This window comes from Pseudorca crassidens, chromosome 9, assembly GCF_039906515.1.
Source record: "Pseudorca crassidens isolate mPseCra1 chromosome 9, mPseCra1.hap1, whole genome shotgun sequence".
NCBI classification, from domain to species: domain Eukaryota; kingdom Metazoa; phylum Chordata; class Mammalia; order Artiodactyla; family Delphinidae; genus Pseudorca; species Pseudorca crassidens.
The window spans coordinates 8040488-8061295 of NC_090304.1; the positions used below are offsets into that span (position 1 = coordinate 8040488).

Genomic DNA, 20808 nt, shown 5'->3' on the forward strand with positions numbered 1-20808 from the left:
GGAGAGGCTGTTTGCGGAGGCCCTGGCTGAGCAGGTGTCTTAGGGGGAAGGACTCCAGGGCGTCTGCTCGGTTCCATATCGGCGCTGGGTCCCCCTCTCCCTCTGCTGTGTGTCCCTGGGTGCCCAGCCCCTCTCTCTACCCCCGCCATGGGCCCTCGCAGGGGGGTCCCTTTCTCGCCCGCCCCAGGCCTGGCGGCCCCTCCTGGGCCCAGCCGGCAGCCCAGCCTACCACAGTGAAGTTGGGAAGAGTTCCGGCTTGTAGACCATGATGCAGGTTAAGCTGATGCCAAAACATCCCTTTCCCAGCACAGCCAAGATCACATGCAGGGTCTGCAGATCTAGGCAGAGGAAGGGGTGAGGGTGGGGTCTGCTCGGGAGGGTCCCCAGGAGCCTGGAGCAGAGTGACTGGGTTCTCCCACAAGGCTGCTTTGGACTGAAAGCAGGTCCCGGGCAGTGTGACCCGGTGCCAGGCTGCCCGGGGCCAGGTGGTGATGCAGTGCAGGATGACATCCTGGTGGGTGGGCTGGGGGTGGGGTGCAGGGCAAGAACCCAGCCAGGTCTGGGGTGGGTGAGCCTGGGGGCAGCTGCGGGTGGCACTCGAGGGGTGACAGTGCCAGGGCTCCTTGGGCCCTGAGGGTGCTTCTTCTCTCAAAGGAGAGGGTCATGCCAGGCCCAGGCCCACAGCAGGGGCCCTGGGGTGCCCAGCTACCCAGAAGCCTTCCCACCACGCCTTCCCACCACCCCTCAGTCTGCCTGTGGGGCCCGTGCTTCCACAGGGAGCCTTAGCTGGGAAGCCAGGGTGCAGGTCGCAAGCCAATGTGGGCCTGGGCCTCACTTCCCTTCCCGCACGTGGTTGGGAAGAGTCATAAATTCTCAAGTGCTCGTCTTTGGAGTTTTTCTCAGAGCGCTGCATCTCACTCAGAGTTTGGGCTCCCGACTGGTTCTCCATCCTCACCCCGCCCCTCCCAGCGGCTGGTCCTCTCTTGCCTCCCTCCTGGCTTTGCTGTCACCACGGGACACCTGTCCCTGCCCCTCCCCCAGTCACCCACCTTGCGCAATAAAATGAGACACGGAGAGGGTTTCTGGGGCCTCACAGCCTCAGCCAGAAAGGAGAGTGAGACCAGGGCCCATCCCAGCTTCCCCAGTGCTCTGCCTCTTGCTGCTTCTTTTTTTTTTTAATACAGATTTTTTTGTATCATTAATGCACCCACATTTTATAGTATCTGCAGTATGAGGTTTTTAATTTCTTAAATATAAATTTATTTATTTATTTATTTTTTGGCTGTGTTGGGTCTTCGTTGCTGCACACGGGCTTTCTCTAGTTGCGGCATGCAGGCTTCTCATTGCGGTGGCTTCTCTTGTTGTGGAGCACGGGCTCTAGGCGCATGGGCTTCAGTAGTTGTGGCGCGCGGCTTAGTTGCTCCGCGGCATGTGAGATCTTCCTGGACGAGGGCTCGAACCCGTGTCCCCTGCATTGGTGGGCGGATTCTTAACCACTGAGCCACCAGGGAAGCCCCCTTTTGCTGCTTTTTTTGTTGGTCATGTGGGAATCTTAGCTCCCCAACCAGGGATCAAACCTGGGTCCCCGGCAGTGGAAGTGCAGAGTCCTAACCACTGGACCACCAGGGAAGTCTCCCCTCTCGCTTAGTTAACAAGAAGAAATACACTCGGCCTGGTGCCTCTCCTGCCTCACTTGGAGCCCCTCTCAGCCTCCCAGACCCTTCTTCCCCCTGCAGACTTGGCCTCTGGCTTGAAGTCTGGTCCAGGCCTGGCTTTGTCACTTGCTAATGAGGGATCTTGGGCACCTGGCTTCGTCTCTCTGAGCCTCAGTTTCCCCAGGAAAATGGGTGGGGGGCTGGTTGGGCTGTGGCAATAATGGCCTTGGGCAGAGCCAGGGCGCAGTGGCCCCTGCCCATCCTCGGGGCCGGGGGAGGGGAAAAGGCTGGTGGTGGCGCAGTGCAGTGGACAGGCCAGCAGGCGCCCGGGCCGGCAGCCCCTCAGCCTTCCCTCCCGCTGCCCTGGCTGCACCTTGTGGGACCAGCATTTTGGCCAGGATGGCGAGGCCAGCCACAGCCAGGGAGCCGGGCAGGGTTGTGTGGCGGCCAAAGAACCTGAGTTGGAGCGTGGTGGTGATCCGGCCCCGGAAGTCCGTGGCTCCAAAGAGGACCTGGAGGAAGAAGACGCTGCTCCCCAGGTTCTGCAGGAGGAGGACTAGCCCATAGTAGGAGAGGGTGAGGGACAAGCTGTGGGGCGAATCAGAAGTCAGGTCCCTGCACCATTATCTACGCCGGGGCTGCACCGGGAGGGCACCACCAGCCCCGAGCCCCGGGCAGCCTGGTGAGGGCAGGATGCACCTCCGCGGGGTCAGGTTGTCCCAGGAAAGGGTGGGGAGGGCGGTGGCCCCATCCATTCCACGTGTGGGCCTTGGGTGTCGGCCATGGTGGGCTGGACGTTGCCTCTTAGGCTCCCTCTCCGCCAACCAGCAGGAAAACATGACCCTGTCTGGGCAGATGGGGCAGTGGGTCACGCTGACCTGCCCCTTCGCCAGGCTCTAGCACCCTCTGGCTTTGTTTCCTGTTCCCAGTCGTGGCCGGGAACCATGATCTGGATCCCACTCTACTAGCCATGGACCTGGGCAAGTCTCTGCCTGGCCCTCTCTGGACGCGTTTCTTTGTCTTGAAACATGGGATTGATAATAGAATGGGGTCTCAGTGGAGGATGCTGGCCTTCCCCCTTCAGTGCCCTGGGAGTTCTGCCCCCGAGCTGGGGAGAGCATCCCATGGCTGGTCTACACGGTCCAGAGAGATGACTCAGAAGGGTCACCCCAGCTCCCAGGTCCCCAGGCTGGGGCCTGGCTGTGACGGCATCACCACGACTTCTCCCCTGCCCCTGCTGCTTCCTGCCCTCCCTGGCCCCTCTCTGCTTCCATGAGAGGTGATCCCTAGAGCCCCCTCTGTGAACTGCCTGCTCATGGACCTCCATCTCAAAGTCGGCTTCCCAGGGGACCCCCTGACACAGGCTCCTGAGTAGCTGAACTTACAGTAGCTGAATTTCTACACCTTGGAGATTGAATCTGGCTCCACAAGTGGCCATGGTGGGAAATTATCCTCCACCACTTTTCCAGTCTGTCCCCATCCCTGCTTCTCGCAGCCCTCCCCTTCAGCAGCACCTGACTGCCACCAGGCCAACAACGGTAGAGAAAAGCTGCGATTCCTGCAGAAACGCAGAGCTTCCTGAAGTTTGTGAAAGTGACTTGACAAGGGCCAGGCTGGAGCTGAAAGCGGCTGACCCGTAGGTATCTAGAGCCTTAGCCGGTAACAACTGGGTTAACAGAAATAAGAAAACCCACGAGGGTGGCCGCTTCACAGCCTGTGATTTGAATAACAAGAGTGCAGAGTGGCCCCTGGGAGAATTGAGGAAGCCTTGATGGTTTTTGAAAAGAATGGCGCTGGACATTCAGTGGCCCTGGGCACTCCTAATTTATCAGGGGGAAAAAAAAAAAAACTTAAGCAAAAAAATAAAAGAGAGAGAGAGAGAAGCATTCTCTGTCTGAGGTGTAGCACGTATTTGCCGTTATAACCCATATGTGCTTATATACGGCATAAAATAGATGTTTTCCTAATTTTGAGTTTTATTTCAAGATCAAGGCCCAATCAAACCTGACCCTCACTTTTCCATCCACTCTTCTGGAAGTCACTTAAACTGAATTTGTCTTAAGGAGCCTTTTCCTGGTCCCAGGTACCCCTGGGAGGTGGGGCCTCCTGGGGCGGGACGGGGAGTCCACGCTCAATGTGGGGCTGGAGGGTCAGAGAGCAGGACGAGGAGGTAGCTCAGCCTGGGTTCAAACGCCTGCTCTGTCATCTTGGGCAAGTTTCTTGCCTCTCCCAGCCTCTCTTTCCCCATCTGTAAAGTGGGGTATAAATGAACTTATCTGCCACCCTCTAGGAGTCCAGCTGTCAGGGTGAGTCCCAGTGATCCTTTCCAGCTGTTGCTGGTCCCTTGGCTCTGAGGACCTGGCTCTGCCTCTGCCCTGGGCTTCAGCCTGACCCTGGCACCCTGCCCAGGACCACAGCCCAGCCCTGCCGTCTAGCTGACTTCCTGCACAAGCTGGCCTCCCGATCACATCTGTACGTACTCTGTCTCCCCGACCTGCTAGGCTGCCTGTTCTGGCCAGAAATGTACCCCATGAGGCCTGCAGGGGCTCTTTCCCCACTGGACACCCCGCCCTCCTTAGCCCCGGGAGGGATGCTCAGGATGGCATACCTCGCTACCAACAATCTGCAGCTTCTCCAGAGGAGCGCGATTATACGGAACAGGTCCAGCCCTGACTGGCGGGACTTCGCGGAGGCTACGTCCTCCTCCATGCTGGACATCAGTACCTCCAGGAATGACGGGGGCAGTGAACGTTGGGGCCATGGCCCTGCCCCACCACCGTGCCGGAAATGGTGTCCGGATGGGCAGAGTGGTAGGGAGAGCCTGGCCTTGGCCTCTGGAGACTGGAGAGCCCTGGGGGAGCGGATGGCCTGAGGGCAGAAAGGGTTCTCTCTGGCCCCTAGCTGAGCTATCTTCTGCAGACCCAGTCGCCCTACTCAGAACCAAGGAGCAGGTCTTGTGTCCCAGCTCTAGTCTCTGAGCTGCAGGCTGCAGGAAGGTTTTGACAGTTACCCCGCAAAGCCCTACCATCCCTCTTCACTCCTCTTGGCTGGCATCAGTGCACGCCCCCTCCAGCCATTGGATCCTCCCAAGTACCCATCCGGTCTCTGCCTGCACCCCGGGCCTGGCCTGCCCTGTGCTCCGCTCAGTCCCGGTCAGCTCTAGCTCACCTCCTCTTGGAAGCTTTCCCTGATCCTTCTGCCCCCAGGGAGCTCTGTGTCCTCTAGCCTCTGTCTGCACATCCTCCCACACCTACTTCCTTGAAATAGGTACCTTCAGATAAGCACATCCTGTTTCCCCAAATATGCTGAGAAGCCCCGTGAGGTAAATGAGCAGTACATGTGGATTAAGGTGATGAATAATAGAGATGGTGATGTGGGTGTGCTATTGTTGATAATGGTTGTATTGTTGTTATTGGTGGTGTTGATGGTGGCTGTGGTGGAGTTGGGGATGGTGGTGATGAGGACGGCAATGATGGTGGTGAAGGTGGTGGTGATAGTAATAGTGGTGGTGTTGGTGATGCTTTGCAGAGATGTTGATGGTGATGTTAATGATGGTGTTGGTAGTGATGGTGATAATAATGGTGAAGTCAATTGTATGGTGTGCCGGTGGAGGTGATGGTGGTGGTGATGGTGGTAATAGTGATGGGGGGTCTATGCAGAGTTGTAATGCTGTTGATGATGGTGTTGGTATTAGTGGTATTATTATGATTGGTGGTGGTAATGATGGTAGTGGTGTTTGTGTAGAAATGATGACAGTGGTGGTGATTGTGGGTGTAGTGGACATGGTAATGGTGGTGATAATGGTGATGGTGATGGTGATGGAGGTGATGATGGTGATGGTTGTGGTGATAATGGTGGTGATGATGGTGATGATGATTATGGTGATAATGGTGGTGATGATGGTGATGATAATGGTGGTGGTGATGGTGGTGGTGGTGATGGAGGTGGTGATGGTGGTGGTGGTGATGGTGGTGGTGGTGATGGTGGTCGTGATGGTGGTGATAATGGTGATGGTGATGGTGATGGAGGTGATGATGGTGATGGTTGTGGTGATAATGGTGGTGATGATGGTGATGATGATTATGGTTGTGGTGATAATGGTGGTGGTGATGGTGATGATAATGGTGGTGGTTATAGTGGTGGTGGTGATGGAGGTGGTGATGGTGGTGGTGATGGTGGTGGTGATGGAGGTGGTGATGGTGGTGGTGATGGTGGTGACGGAGGTGGTGATGGTGGTGGTGGTGATGGAGGTGATGATGGTGGTGGTGGTGATGGAGGTGGTGATGGTGGTGGTAATGGTGGTGATGGAGGTGATAATAGTGGTGGTGATGGTAGTGATGGTGATGGTGGTGGTGATGATGGTGGGGTTGATGGTGATGTTATGGTGATAATGGTGTTGATGATTATGGTGATGGTGATGATAGAGATGGCAAAAGCGACAACAGTGACGGTGACATCGATGGTGTTTTGATGGTGTGGGTGTGTTGATGGAGGTGGTGCTGGAGCAGATTGGGGTGATGCTGGTGATAGTGATAAGACATTCGTGGATGTCCTTCCCTGGGTCATGTCCCACACTGTATCACAAATAGCATCTCACCTCTATAGTCAGTGTCTTTTTGGCTTCCTTGTGGCCATGTATCTTGGTCCCCTTTTTGAGTTCCTGAAGCGCTCGATCTGTTTTGCCCACCATAATCAGCCGTCGGGCGGATTCCAGCAGCCACTGGTTAAAGAAGCGGGTGCTTGGCTGGGTCTTTGTTTTCTTCGTGTAGATTGGGCACTGCCCCCAGGTCATGTGGGGAGGGGGTGGTGGGCAGCAGACCTGCCAGCTGCAACAGGAGTGGGGAGAAGGCAGCCGCTTCTCCCTCTGCACCACTAATGCCAGGCTGGGGAGTCCCTGATGGTCTCAGAATAAAGATGAGTCCCAATGCCTGGCCGCCCTCTTCACCAGCCCCCACTCCCTGGCACCCCATCTGGCTTCCCTGCTGCCAGGAGCCTGCCTGCCCAAGCCCCACATTCACCCAGCGCACAGGCTGCCTGGACATGGGGTGATTCTGGGGTCATTTCTATGGTAGAAAGCTTGCATCATGCTGCATTTAAAAAAAACACACACCTTTAAAACATCCCCAACCAGAATCAAGTGGTTTTATGAAAGTAGTAGGCTTCTTCCCAGCCTCAGGGGCAGATGGACAGGGAGAAGCATCTCCCTTTTGAAAGGGTCAGGGTTTTCCCAGCCCGCAGGAGCTCAGCCCTGTTTGCAGGGAAGCTAAGAAAAACTTCTGGAGGCAGTTTGACGAGGCGTTTACAAGAGTCAGCCTGCCTGGATTCAAATCTTGCCTCTGGCACGCAGCAAGTCACTGGCCCTCTCTGGGCCTCAGCCCCTCATCTGGAAGTGGCAGTAATAACATCATCTTGCTCATTAGAAGGAGTGTGGGTATACATCTGGTGTTACCAACAGCACCTGGATGCACCCAATCAGTGTGACTAGGGCGGCTTCATCAGTGTAACTAGGGGATGGTCTTCCTCCTTTCTTCCTGGTCCTGTTGAAACCATAAACCTCCATGTAGTCGGTGACTTTTGATCTATGATCTCTTTTATTTGCTGATGGGTCCCCAGTGCCTAAAGCCAAGTCTGGCACAGAGCAGGAGTGCAATAAATATCTGAGAATGAATGAATGAGTGCTCAGTCTTCTCTACACCCCACAGCAGACCTGCTCAACTCTGGCCCCCGGACACAAGAGAACTTATGAGGACAGGAATTTGTGTTTACTTCCCTGTATCTCTTCTTCTAGTCCCCACCCAAGCAGGTAGTTCCAGACCTCAGGGATTTTCGCAGCACTGAAAATAATAATGATAATATCTTTCCATATCCAATGCCTGACTTGGAGGTCCGCAGGCTGGGCAAGTGATGTGAGGGAGTGAAGCTGGTGGGTGTGGGGGGGCTGGTTGTCAATGTGAGGGAAGAACGGAGCCCCCAGCCTCAGGCCCGGAGGTCAGTGGGCTGGAGGGAACCACGGACCCCTGGCTGAAATGCCCACCCCGGAACTCTGAGCCCCCAGGATGTCTCTCCCCAGTGGGGTCTGCTCACATCATTCTCTTCCATGGTCTCGGAGGTCAGTGGGCTGGAGGGAACCACGGACCCCTGGCTGAAATGCCCACCCCGAACTCTGAGCCCCCAAGATGTCTCTCCCCAGTGGGGTCTGCTCACATCATTCTCTTCCATGGTCTCGGCACCTTGGGAGCTGTGGCCAGCCAGCGTGGTAGGGCCCCTCTCACCCCGGGTCCCCCTCCCGTTCAGTGATGTTCTCCCCAAGGGAAAAAGCCCCAGCTGCACTGACCAGGATATCAGGAAGATGACCAAGAAGGGCACCAACAAGACCAGCTAGAGGGCTCGCCGGTCCCACAGGGCAAAGGCCAGGCTGCCCATGGCCGTCTGGCCGATGCTGTAGGTGCATCTCAGGATCGTCACGGTGACGGCCCTCGTGCGGGTCGTGGTCCACTCCACCACTGAAAGGCGGTGCAGATGAGCAGGTGAGGGCCACGTGCAGTGGCCTTGAGCCCCCGCCTCCCCTCCCCGACAGGGCTGGGGCAGGTGATCAAGGGATCCACTGAGCGTTGTCGAGGTCAGGATGATGCCAGACAATCCCAAAGTGCTCAAAAATCGTAGACAAGGAGATTGGAGGCAACGATGGGGCTGATGCTGGCCACGTCACCTGCAGGCAGCGCCAGCTCAGAACAGGCTTCCGCCCAAACTATTTCGGGAGACAAGCACAGTGGGGGCCTGGAGAGGGGCCCTGAGGACTTGGCATAGAGGCAGGGACTTGCCGCCGGAGGGCCGAAGGAGGCTGGGGCACCTGCCGGAGCACCTGCCAGTGCAGGCAGCACCTCCTTCTCGGATCTCCTAGGACCACGTACAGAGTGCATTTGTTATAAAAATGGCAGCCGCCTTGCTCTCTGGGCCACAGTTTCTCCATCTGTAAAATGCAGGGATTCACGAGGACACGCTGAACAAGGGAGGAGCCTGGCAGGAGGCTAAGCGCACATGGCCTTGGGTGACCCAGGCGGCTCCCCCATGCCTGTGACCGGAGGGCCCTCAGCCCCAGTGAGGTCAGCTTAGCCCGAGCCACTGCCTGCATTTAGCTGAAGTATGTGTCAGTCAGACTGGAGAGATGTGGGTGAACCCTGGCCTTGCCTGTCTGAGCAGCGCCCAGAAGCAGGGACACGCGCCCCAGATCCGGGGTGAGGTCTGGAGGCTGACACCTGGCGCTGACCCCAGGCTCACCAGGTGACCCTCAGACTGATTGCGATTTGGCTCCCGGTGTGGGTGGCCCCTGGGGACGGCTAAGTGGAGGCATGGCGGCCAGTCCTCTGAAAGTGCAAACTGGACCACCTCCTGCCTCGCTGTTCAGGCTCCCCGCTACGCTCGGGATAACATAAGGCCCACAAAGAACGACCACAGTGCTGGCCCGGCCCAAGCTCTGCATGTGATGAACTCAATCATCACAACCCCGTGGGTAGGTGGCAGGGTCCCCACTCACAGGAGGAAGCCTAGAGAAGCAACAAACCTGCCTTCTAAGAAGCTGGGACACATTAGCCCCAGAGCCTGCACTGCCCAGAGTCTGGAACCATTCATGCATCCAGCGTATTATGATTGTGTGCTATATGCTGGGCACTGAGGATACAGCCCCAAGGCCCCTGCCTCCTTGGAGCTACGTTCTCCTGGGGACACACACAGTAAACGAGCTCACGAAAGCTGGGCACCGGCAGAGAGAGCCAGGAGCTGCGATGGGGTGCGTGGGCAGGACCATGGGACCTTTGTGCCTGAAGCCGGAAAGGCCTCTGAGGAGTGGCCTGGAGCTGAGGCCTGCGTGCTGGGCACGAAGCAGCCGTGGGCAGAAACCCCTAGGCGAGGCTCGGCCCCCGGCTTCAGTGGGTTCTGTGGGCTGGACGGGAGCAGCGGTGCCCCAGGAGGGGCCGGCGTGGCTCAGGGGGAGAAGCCAAGTGCTGAGCAGGGGTGTTGGGGTGCGTGGGGACTGTCCTTGGTGTGGGAGCCCAGAGGACCTCAGGCTGGGCAGCGACCAGATCCACATATAAGCCTTTGCAAAGTCACTCTGAGCTCTGCAGCAGAACGGAAGGCCCAGTAGAGGCAGGAGACCCCAGAGGAGGCCGTAGCAGGGCCAGAGAGCGCGGTGGCTTGGGCGGGGGACAGGGGGCGTGGGGCGTTGGGCTGGGGCTGTGCCCTGGAGGATGAGTGTGGGCGGTGAGGGAGGGAGCACAGGGCTGGCTCCCCGCGGGGCTGTTTTCCAGGATGGAGTCTGGTGCGGAGGGGGCTGCGCTGGGGGTGGAGAGTCAGCGGCTCAGCATTGACCGCTGTAAGTGTGAGGTGCGTCCAAGTCTGCAGTTGGGTTTACAAGCTGAGGGGATGCAACGTGGGCGTTTTCAGCACTGGACAGCGGCGCCCCACGCAGGAGGGGACCGCGGACGGAGAGCAGGTCCCGGACAGCGTTCTGATGCTCCACCTTAGGAGGGGTGTGCTGGAGGGCAGTGGAGGGGGGATGATGGGGGAGGAGAGGAGTATTTCTATTTCGTTACACTTCATGTACTTGAAGTTAAAAGAAAGAGGGGTCTGTCTATGCCCAGAAGACCATCAGCTCCCTGAGGGCAGGGGCTGTGCAGTGCTTGGCACACAGTAGGTGCTCAATAAAGTTTGGTGCAATAGCTGAAGATGAGAGCCAGTGTTCAGGGCAATTTCTCAGCTCAACCTGGCGTTGAGGTTCAGACATTGGGTTCTTGGCTCCCTGGGAACCTGGGACGCAGACCCCAGACCAGGGGAGGCCCTCTCTTAGGAAACGCGAACGCTCACTGGACATTTCTTTACCTCTGTCCCCACAATGCTCACTCTGTTGAAGGAGCTGGGAAGGGGAGAGATACTCACTGGTGGGAGAGGAGGCCCCAGGTGCTCCACCCGCCATGGCCCCCCGCCAGGTAGACGGACTGGCCTAGGGGCTTCAGGCCCTGGTGGTCACACACCAGGTCCCGCTGGAAGAGAAGGGGGGTGCATCAGCCTGGCTCAGGGGGTATGGAATAGCAGGGCCAGGGTGGCAGAGGAAGGTCCAGGACCCCCAGAGGGGATCCGGCCACCCTGCATGGGTTCCCCAGATTCCTAAGGCCAGGCGACCCAGGTGGAAGGGGGGGTGCGGGCAGCAGGGCTCAGCCTCCCACTGGCAGCCCACAGCGTGGCGCATGTGACACGGCTCTGGGTCTGATGGCGTGACGGCCGCTCCGAGTGGACAGTGGTGGGTGGCAGTTAAACCACAGGCTCGAATTCTGAGTCAGCTGATGACCGACAGGCTGGTGCCCCTGGGGGCGTTCCTGCACCTGGCAGAGCCCGTCTCCTCCAGAAATGGGGCTGTACGGATGCTTCTCTTACAGGGCATGAAGTTGAGCACTGATGGCTAAGCACGTGTCACCGTGATTTTCCTGCTGCCTGACGTGGACCAGACAGACATCGCCTGAACATTGGCCCCATCACCTCTCCCCCCAGGTCAGCCCTTCCCTTCACCGAGGCCTGGCCGCTCCGCCCACGGCTCCCTCTCCATCTCCGCCTCTCTTGCCTTCACCGAGGCCTGGCCACTCCGCCCACGGTGCCCACGGTTCCCTCTCCATCTCCGCCTCTCTTCCCTTCACTGAGGCCTGGCCGCTCCGCCCACGGTTCCCTCTTCATCTCCGCCTCTCTTCCTTTCACGGAGGCCTGGACGCTCCGCCCACGGCTCCCTCTCCGTCTCTGCCTCTCCTGCCTGAACCGCTGCAGGAGGAGCCCCCACCCCACAGGACATTCTTCACCCTGCAAAGTCACCTCTTGAAAATGCAGATCAGATCACAGCACCTCCTAGTCCCAAAGCCTCCAATGACTTTCCTTTGCACTTAAACAAAATCCAGGCCCCTTCCGCACACGTCCCGGCCATCGCCGGAACCCTCACCCTCTGTGCCAGGTTCTGCTCTTTCAACACCCAGACAAGCTCCTACTTGGACCTCTGTCCCAACTAAGCTTCCTCCCGAACTTCCTGTGACTGATTCCTTCCCTGTCTTTTAAAAAATTATTTATTTATTTATTTATTAGCTGTGTTGGGTCTTCGTTGCTGTGCACGGAACTTCTCTAGTTGCGGCGAGCGGGGGCTACTTTTCGTTGCGGTGCGTGGGCTTCGCATTGCGGTGGCTTCTCTTCTTGCGGAGCACGGGCTCTAGGCGCTCGGGCTTCAGTAGTTCTGGTGCGTGGGCTCAGTAGTTGTGGCTCACAGGCTTACTTGCTCCGAAGCATGTGGGATCTTCCTGGACCAGGGCTGGAACCCGGGTCCCTTGCATTGGCAGGTGGATTCTTAACCCCTGTGCCACTAAGTAAGTCCCTGATTCCTTCTCTTATAATCCAAGTCTCATCTTAAATGTCACCTCTTCGGAGAGCCCTTCCCTGCCTGCCTCTCCCTCCCCTACTAGCAGGAGCTGCTGTCTCCTTTGTGCTCACCTATGACGCAGGGGCCTTGAGACTCAAGGCAGGACAGAAAGTGATGGAGAAGTTCTGGTGCCTGGCTGCCCGGGTTGAATCAGATTCGAGTGTGCTTTAGCTGTGTGTCCTGGGGCAAATCACTTAACCTCTCTGGGCTTCGGTTTTGTCACTTATTAAACGGGGTCGATAATAAAACCCACCTCAAGAGGTTGTTGTGAAATTGTGATGACAGGGAAAGCATCAGAACGGTGGCTGCCACTTAAAGGGCACGAGGTATGGACTTGTTCTGCTGTTATTACTGGTTTAAATGCTGACTAATTCTGAATTCTCCAGCAGAGTGTAAGCTCCTAGAAACCTCCCTGTCCATCCTGCAACCTTAGCCTTAGATCAGAGTCCAGGCCATCCCAAGTGATCAGTACTTACGTGTTGAGGGAGTGGCATATCATTCAACAGCGGTGATGCAGTCTATCTAATCTTCCCAGTCATTGGGAGGCTGGGAAGGAAGGAAGTGGTGGAGTTGGCTGGGGCGGGTCGGGGGGAGGCCCTCACCTCGGTCACGATGGTGGAGGTAAACGTGCTGCGGTCGTAGACCCAGCCGTCCACGCGTGGCTCCGTGGCAGCCTCGCTCCAGTTGGTGGCCGTGGCGTTGGGGGTCCAGGAGCTGCCACTGTGGTTGGCAGAAGCGCAGACACTGGTGGGGCTCCTGGTTGGGGCTCAGTGGGATGGAGACGGCCAGGAGGGCCTCGGGGGTGAGGTTTCCGGGGGCCTCAGAGCCATTGTCCAGCATGTGGGCACAGCAGCAGTGGCCTAGGACAGCAGCTGAAAAGTTCTCCACAACTAATTGGATGGGCACCCAGACAGACGGGAGGAAGAAGGTGAGGACCTGCAGGGCCTGGAAGAAGCCCGCACCCCCAGCCTGCTGCAGGAGCTCAGTGAACACCATGGACAGAGATGCCGGCACCTAGAGCAGGTCTCCTGGGGGTCAGGGAGCTGGTGAGTAACCAGCCTGCTGCCCAGAACCACTAGCAAGCGCAGGATCTCCAGACCTTCTGCTTCCGCTCACCACTCGGCCCCGTGGGGGTGGGGCAGCTGTCCGGCAGCTAGTCAAGTGTGTCCCGAGATGCCCAATATACTCTGAAGAAACCCCTCCCCGCCCAACTTCTAGGAATGGCCGCTCAGACGCTCCACGGCTCTGGAGAGGAGATAAGACTCACTGGGGCATCTGGGGCACCCTGTTCTCCAACACCAAGAATAAAAGGTCAAGAAGCTTAAAAAAAAAAAAAAGACTCTATGTCGTGATGTTACTGAATTACAGCTGCGGAAGAAACATCAACCGGGCCGTGGCCTCGTTGCCACGGTTAAAGTTAAATCCCAGCAAGGAATCCTGGGGGAGAAAGGCAGGCTCAGCTACTCAGAAAGGCCTCAGCAGCTCCCCATGGGCCGCCTGATAGCATCCTTCAGTCTGAACTTTCAGAACCCTCTACATGCCCTCCTTCTAATCAGGAAACTGTTGGCCGAACTTTCACCCATCCTGGACCAATCAGTTCATTTTGCTAAAGCACAGAAGTGAGGATAAGCAGGGCCCTCTCGAGCGGGGCTCCACCACCCTGAGGCTGCAGGGAGGCCGGGGGAGGTGGGCGTGGGCGCACGGAGCTGGCAGGAGGGCCCAGGCCTGGGCTCTGTCCCTCCTTACCGTGTGCCTCCTACCAGGCAGCATGGGGAGACCAGCTCACAGACGCGCTATTTCAGGAAATTTCCATTTCAAGGTTCCAAGTTGCCTTTATTAGATTGTAAGCTCCCCCAGGTTGGAAACCAAGGCTACAATTTCCTGGCATCCCTTAGAAGGCCCTCGTGGGCCCTGGAGCTGAGCAGACTGGGGAAGTGAGTAAAGTCACCCCCCCCCCGACCCAGTGTCTGATGCCAGTCCAGCTTGGTGTGAGGAGGCGGGGAGCCCCTGCCCCAGGGCCCCACCCTGCGCTATGCCTCTTAGTAACAGCTGCTCCTGGCACCAAGGGCTTGCTGTGTGCTCAGCTCCATGCTGACCACGCTGCCTGCACTCTCTCATTCCCTCCTCATAGCAGCCCAGGAGAGAAACAGTACTGATTCCCCTAGACAAGGAAACTGAGGCTCAGAGAGGGCAGGCAGCTTGCCCAAAGTCACACAGCATAATCAGGATTCGAACCAGACACCACAGCCTGTGCTCTCTCCGAGGCCCCTGGCCAGCTGCTGTTTGGTCTCTAGCTTGTCATGTTCTAAATCCCAGCTAAAGGCTGGAATTCAGATTTTAGGTCAGAATTAGGGCCTCCCAGGTGCAAGAAGAATTGGCTGAGTCAGTTCCGGAGAGACGTGTGAAGAGCGCTGGAAGTGTGGGTGAGGTGTGGGTAGGTGTCTGGACCCTAAACTTCCCAGAAGCTCCCCAGAGTGCTTGGGGAACCCAGCCAAGATGGCGCCCAGCCAGGAAGCCGGGAGTCCGGATTCTGGGCCTGGATTTCAAAGCCCGGGCCGCTGCCTCTCGGGCAGGAACTCGTTGTGAATTTTAAAATAGCAAATAGAGAGGTGGGGAGAGAACCAGCCCAAACTAAAGCCCAGGGGGCCAGGAGAGAGGGGCTGAATGGGAGCAGCCCCTCCAAAACTATCCCAGGCCAAATGTTACGTGGAAAGAACCGTGCTTCCTGCCTAGGTTCGTGCAAACACCATCACAGGGGAAGGCCTGGACCCGTGGGCCATAACCTTGAGCAGTGACCTCCTCTCTCTGGCCCCTGGTTTCTGACCTGGGAAAGGAAGTGTTGCCGTGTTGGTGTTTCAAACCTTAGCCCGGATCAGAAACCATTGGAGTGCTGGTGAAAATGCCGTTCCCCTGTGGGCCCAGGAATTTGCATTTAAAAATAAGCCCTGAGGTGATTCTGCTGCACTAGGACCCAGGCCTCCCTTGGATAGTGGCTGGGCTAGAGGTGGCTACTGAAATCCCAGGGTCTTCGAGAGAATTCTTTTCTCCTTCTACCTCCTCCTTCCATATGCTTTAAAAAATGTTCTCTTCTTCCCTGCCATTTGCCTGTCATAGACGCCCCTAAGCTTTGCTTACAGGAGAAGGTCAAACCTCCTGGATTTGCCAGAAGGCTCCCGGAATCTCCAACTGACTTTCCGCTTCCAGACCAAGGAATTTTTTATTTGTATTTTCTCTTTTTCTGGGGCTGCGGGGGGCAGGACTGGGTGCAGCTGCTCCGCCACCTGGTGGTCATACCCGGGACTGCAGCATTCCCAGCATCACGCTCATCCTCACCCCCTGTGCCCATCCCCCAGGAATACCCAAGCAGAGGTGGGAAGAGCGGGCCTTGGGGTGGGATGCAGGCAGCCTCAGATTGTAGCCACAAAGCCCTCCAGACTGTCTCATTAAATTAATTCATGTAAAGTGAACCCCTGGTTCTCGTCGAACCAGAATTGCCCTTGGGGTTGACTTTTCTATCCAAGGGCTCTACCAATTAAAGCCAAGGCCAAGGGACTTCCCTGGTGGAGCGGTGGTTAAGAATCCACCTGCCAATGCAGGGACACGGGTTCGATCCCTGGTCCAGGAAGATCCCACGTGCCGTGGAGCAACTAAGCCCGTGTGCCACAACTAGTGAGCCTGCGCTCTAGAGCCTGCGAGCCACAACTACTGAAGCCCGCGCGCCTAGAGCCCGTGCTCCGCGACGAGAGAAGCCCCCGCAACTAGAGAAAGCCCGCACGCAGCAACGAAGACCCAACGCAACCACCACCACCACCACCCCCCGCAAAAAAAAAACGCCAAGGCCAAGCTTGGCTGCCAAATGACCTTAGGCAGTTCACTTCCCTTCTCTGAACTCCAGGGTCCCTTCTCTGAATCTCTAAGGTGGAGGCATTCCGCTTACTTATAGTGAGATTAAATGAGATAATGAATGGCCTGACAGTGGGTATTAACCACCACCATCATCACCGGCATCGCACTTGACCCCTTATTCTTCCTTTTTTTCTTTTCCAGTTGAAGTCACAGCATTTCAGATCCAGCTGGGCTCACTGGATTTTGGCCCCTCCCTGCACTCCTAGAAGATCCTAGGGTCGGCAAAAGGTGAGGGTCTTTCCTGGGTTCACACAGCAGGGCAGGAGTAGAGACTTGTATAAGTCACAGACTCATGGGGGTAATGGAAGGAAAGCCCCTTCTCTGCTGTCTTAACTCCAACACTTCCCGCCCCAGAGGAATCCACTCAAATGCTTTTTTCTATGTATTCAGGAACACATCAACATTAATAATGAGTTGTCTTTAATTGAGAAGTTGTATGTGTACATGGCAAACAACCCAATGGTCCAGAACTTTGTAAAATGACAAATAAAAGTCCTTTTCCCCCATCACCCTCACCTGCCTGGAGGCAAGTGCCACCAACAATGTTTATTCTTCTAGCAGAATCTTAGAGCATCTTCAAATATATGCATCAAGTTTTAAAAGTGTTGAATAGGTAGTCAATTCGCAAGGTTCAGAACAGAAAATGTAAGCAAGGTATACAATGAAGCGGTTTCCCACCTGCCACCTTCCACAGTCCCCACTTGCCACCTCCACCCTCAGGTAACCTTTTTAAATTTCTTGTGCATCCTTTCACCTTTGCTTCCTAAAACATAAGCAAGGGCAAATGTGCATTCTTATTTTGCTCCCTTTTATGCAAAAGGTAACTTTGCACTTTGTGTTTATTTCCCCACAGTGGTATACCTTGTGCGTCCAAGAACATCCTGATTCATTTTCACAGTTGCATAGTATTCCATTGTACGGATTAGTATTCCATTGTATGGATTTCCATAATTTACCTCACTGGTTTCCTGTCAATAGATAGTTGGATTGCAACTAATATTTTGATATTACAAAAAATGTTGCAATGAATAACTTTGCACATATACTCTTTTGAATGTGTGCTACTGTATCTGTAGAATAAAATTCCAGAAGTGGGATTATGGAGTTGAGGTGTCAGTGAGCTGGTGGCCTTGAGAGGCAGCCCCAGTGGCCTCCCCAGGGACTCCCTCATGTACACTGTCCCCAGCTTCCTAACACACTGCACTATGTCCACACTTGTGGGGTTTTGCCAATATCATGGGTGACAAGTAGTATTTCAAGGCAGCTTTATTTCATCTTTCTTTTCTTATGAGTGAGGTTGAGCATCTTTTAACATATTTAAGATATATTTGTATTTCTTTTTCCATGAACTGTTTCTTCTTGTTCTTGGTCTATTTTTTGATTACGGTCTGTGGCTTCCTTAGCAATTTCTACAAGCCCCTTTTATGTTGGGGAGGTTGGTTCTTTGCCTGTGATAGAAGTTGAGAATATTTTTAAATTTCTTTGGACTTTGTTACTGTGCTATTGTTATTGATCTTTTTGCATGTAGTTTTTTTTGTCACCAAATTTTCAATCTTTTTTTTTTTGACTTTGGGATTTTTGTGTCATAATCTGAGAGGTCTCCTCCACACTATGGTGATGAAGGAATTTTTTTCATGGTTTGCCTCTTTTTTTTTTTTTGCGGTACGCGGGCCTCTCACTGTTGTGGCCTCTCCCGTTGCGGAGCACAGGCTCCGGACGCGCAGGCTCAGCGGCCATGGCTCACGGGCCCAGCCTCTCCGCGGCAGGTGAGATCTTCCCGGACCGGGGCATGAACCCGTGTCCCCTGCATTGGCAGGCGGACTCTCAACCACTGCACCACTAGGGAAGCCCGTGGTTTGCCTCTTTAAATCAAGAAAGATTGTTGGGTTTTGTCACATGTCTTTTCAACACCTATGGGGTTGACAGGATGACTTTTCTTGTTAAATCAATGAATATGATGAATTATGTTAATAAATTTCCTGAATCATATGAATGAGTTTTCCAAAGAATGCTGAACCATCCTTTCATTCCAGCAGTGAACCTACTTAGACTAGGGCTATTATTCCTTCAATGTGCAGCTAGATTCTGCTTGTTAAGGTTTTATTTAGAGCTTTCCACGACTCTTCGCATGTGAGATTGGGCTGTGGTTTCCTCCCTTCCTTCCTCCCTTCCCACAATCTTTGTAGGTTTCGGTATCAATGTGATACTTCATTAAAAATAATTTGGCCGCGTCTTCTCACGCCCTGCCTCAGTTTACATAATGGAGGGCTTTTCCTCCATCCTCGATACGTAGGAGGGCTGAGAAACGGGAGCCTCTGGGACCGGGGAAGAGAGACGGTGGAAGAGGGTCTCAGCTGCACCTGCAGGTTCCAGGAGGTAGGATGTGACCAGACAGTCTCATATCTGAGCTTTATTTCCTCAGATGGGTCCAGGCTGCCAAGTGCTCACGTTCAGAGGTTGTGTCCTCTCCAGTGGACCCTGGTCACCACAGCCCCCTCCCCCCAAGTTTATGCTTTGACCCGATGCAAGAACCGTGATGTCTGGAAACTGCTGGAATCGTCCTGCAACCCACGGCCTTGTCCACTGGTCCTTTTCAAAGCAGGTGGCCTGAGACTGGACTTTCCCTCAGCCCCAGCTATGTGGATTCAGCCCTTGTTATTTGCCTTCTGCTCACTTCCTTTGGTTCTGTGGGGAAGGGGGCAAAGGGCTTCTTTTCTGTGCCTTCTGATGGCGCCTACTGCGGGTACCCGAGGGCTTCCTTGGCTGCAGGAGCTCGAGGGGGCCACGTGAAGCGAGTCAGAAGTTTTAGAGACATAAGGCCCCCAGAGCAGCCTCCAGCCTGGAGCTGGTGGGTCCATCCCCAGCTTGTCTGGCCCCAGTGCCACGAAGGTAGCTGGCTTGATACCATCCCCTGTGGACTTCCTTCTCTTTGCTGTCTCACTTCCCCTCCTGAGATCACCTCCAGATAAATGGTTTACACTCAGACCTTTGGAGGAACCCAACCTAAGGCAGGGGGTCCCAACCCTCTTTTGTGAGGCGTGACAGTTGGTCAACAGGGGTCCTGGGATTATGTGTGGGCACCAGGCTGATGCCTCGGTAACGCTCTGGACTACTGAGGAGGTGGGCGACTCATGAATAAAGGAGGCTCAGAGATGTCGGGTGATTCCCTCAAGCCTCACAGGGATGCCACAGGGTGGTAAGCCCCACGCCCAACCCCACCCCATACTCCTTCAGGGTGTCTGCTGCTGCGGGTTCCCCTCCGTGCATTCGCCAATAGACTAAAGGGACAGAGACTTAGAGACAGAAGGATCCTGAGATGCGTCCTCACCCCTCATCTTGCCACAGAGAAGAGCCTCAGAAACATAAAGTGCTGGCCCCGGGGTGGAGGGGTGATGGGGCCAGGATCCAGGTGTCCCCGCTCGGTTCTCTCCACACTGCCTGCAGCCGCCAGAGAATGACCGTGCAGTCACTGGTCACCCGTGCTCTTCCTGCCTGGACTGACCCACTCCCAGCTGTTATGAGACCCACTCTTGCATTTGTCTCGGAGGGCTTGGGGTTCATCTCATTACACATTGTAAGGGGCTGAATGGTGGCCCCCAAAGTGACGTGTCCACACCCTACTCTCCAGAACATGGGGATGTGACCTTATTTGGCAAAAAGGTCTTTGCAGATGTGATGAAGGATCTAGAGATGAGAACATCCTGGATTACCTTAAATCCAATGACAAGTGACCTTATAACAGACACACAGAGGAGAGGCACAGGGAGAAAAGGAGGTCACGTAAAAACAGAGGCAGAGATCGGAGTGATGTGGCCACAAGCCCAAGAGCACCTGGAGTCCCCAGAAACTGGAAGGCACACAGAGAGATGGTCCCCCAGAGCCTGCGGAGGGGCACGGCTCTGCAGACGCCTTGAACTTGGACTTCTGGCCTTCAGAACCATGAGAGAATAAATGTCTGCCGTTGTCAGCCCCCTGGTTTGTGGTGCCTGGTTACTGCACCCTAGGAAACTCAGACACACATTTATTTATTCCACTTCGTTCTTAAATTTTTTTTTTTTTTCAACCACTGCGCCACCAGGGAAGCCCGGTTCTTAAATTTTTTTCCAGCAATTTCCCTCCATCTACCAAGACTCAGATCCCAAAGGCTGTGGAAGAATTCATCATTACTTCAGCTCCACAAATACATATTAAACACCTACCAGGTGTCAGGCCCCACGTTGGGCCCTGGGGACCCAAGATGAGTCAGCAAGGAGGTATGTTCAGTAGAGAGAGAAGTAAAAAGTCATCACGACATAGTCTGATCACACAATGTCAGCAGGACCTGACACACGTTGGGACAAAGCAGAAGACATTAACTGCTGGGGAGGGGGCTCCGGAAGAACCGAGAGAGGGCACAGGTCTGAGTCAGGGAGAGGGAGGTCGGGTGGGTATTTGAGGAAGAACAGCATGTGCAAAGGTCCTGAGGCGTGGGGGTGGGGCAGGGGGTAGAGGTGGGAGGAGAGGGTCTGGGCCCCAGAAGAATGTGTAGGGATGGAGGACTACAGGACTGGAGTAGGAAGGGGCCCTGAGCACAGAGCCCACCCGCTGGCTCTGCCCCAGAGGGTGACGAGCAGCTTCAAGAAAGAGCTCCAGTTATGTTCACAGTTTTGAGAGATCTTCTTGGCCAGTGTGTGTATAGGCTTGGACAAGACGGGGCTAAAAAGAGGAAAAGCAGCAAGAGGCTTTTGCCAGGCCCCGCACCATGCCTGGGCTGAGGGTGGTGAGAGTGTAGCTTCAATAAATATTAAAGAGGTAACGATACGA

General features: G+C 55.3%; 1 protein-coding gene across 1 annotated transcript in view; it reads right to left on the reverse strand.

Moving 5' to 3' along the window:
- Window positions 1-13095, reverse strand: part of LOC137231041 (solute carrier family 22 member 11-like) — a 46034-nt gene extending 32939 nt beyond the window's left edge. Inside the window, 10 exon segments of the mRNA XM_067751549.1 lie at window positions 230-338; window positions 2029-2243; window positions 4264-4379; window positions 6253-6375; window positions 7986-8158; window positions 8261-8319; window positions 8321-8403; window positions 10583-10690; window positions 12702-12803; window positions 12805-13095. Of these exon segments, the coding sequence (XP_067607650.1) occupies window positions 230-338; window positions 2029-2243; window positions 4264-4379; window positions 6253-6375; window positions 7986-8158; window positions 8261-8319; window positions 8321-8403; window positions 10583-10690; window positions 12702-12803; window positions 12805-13095 (1379 nt within the window).
- Window positions 13096-20808: the final 7713 nt, after the last annotated feature.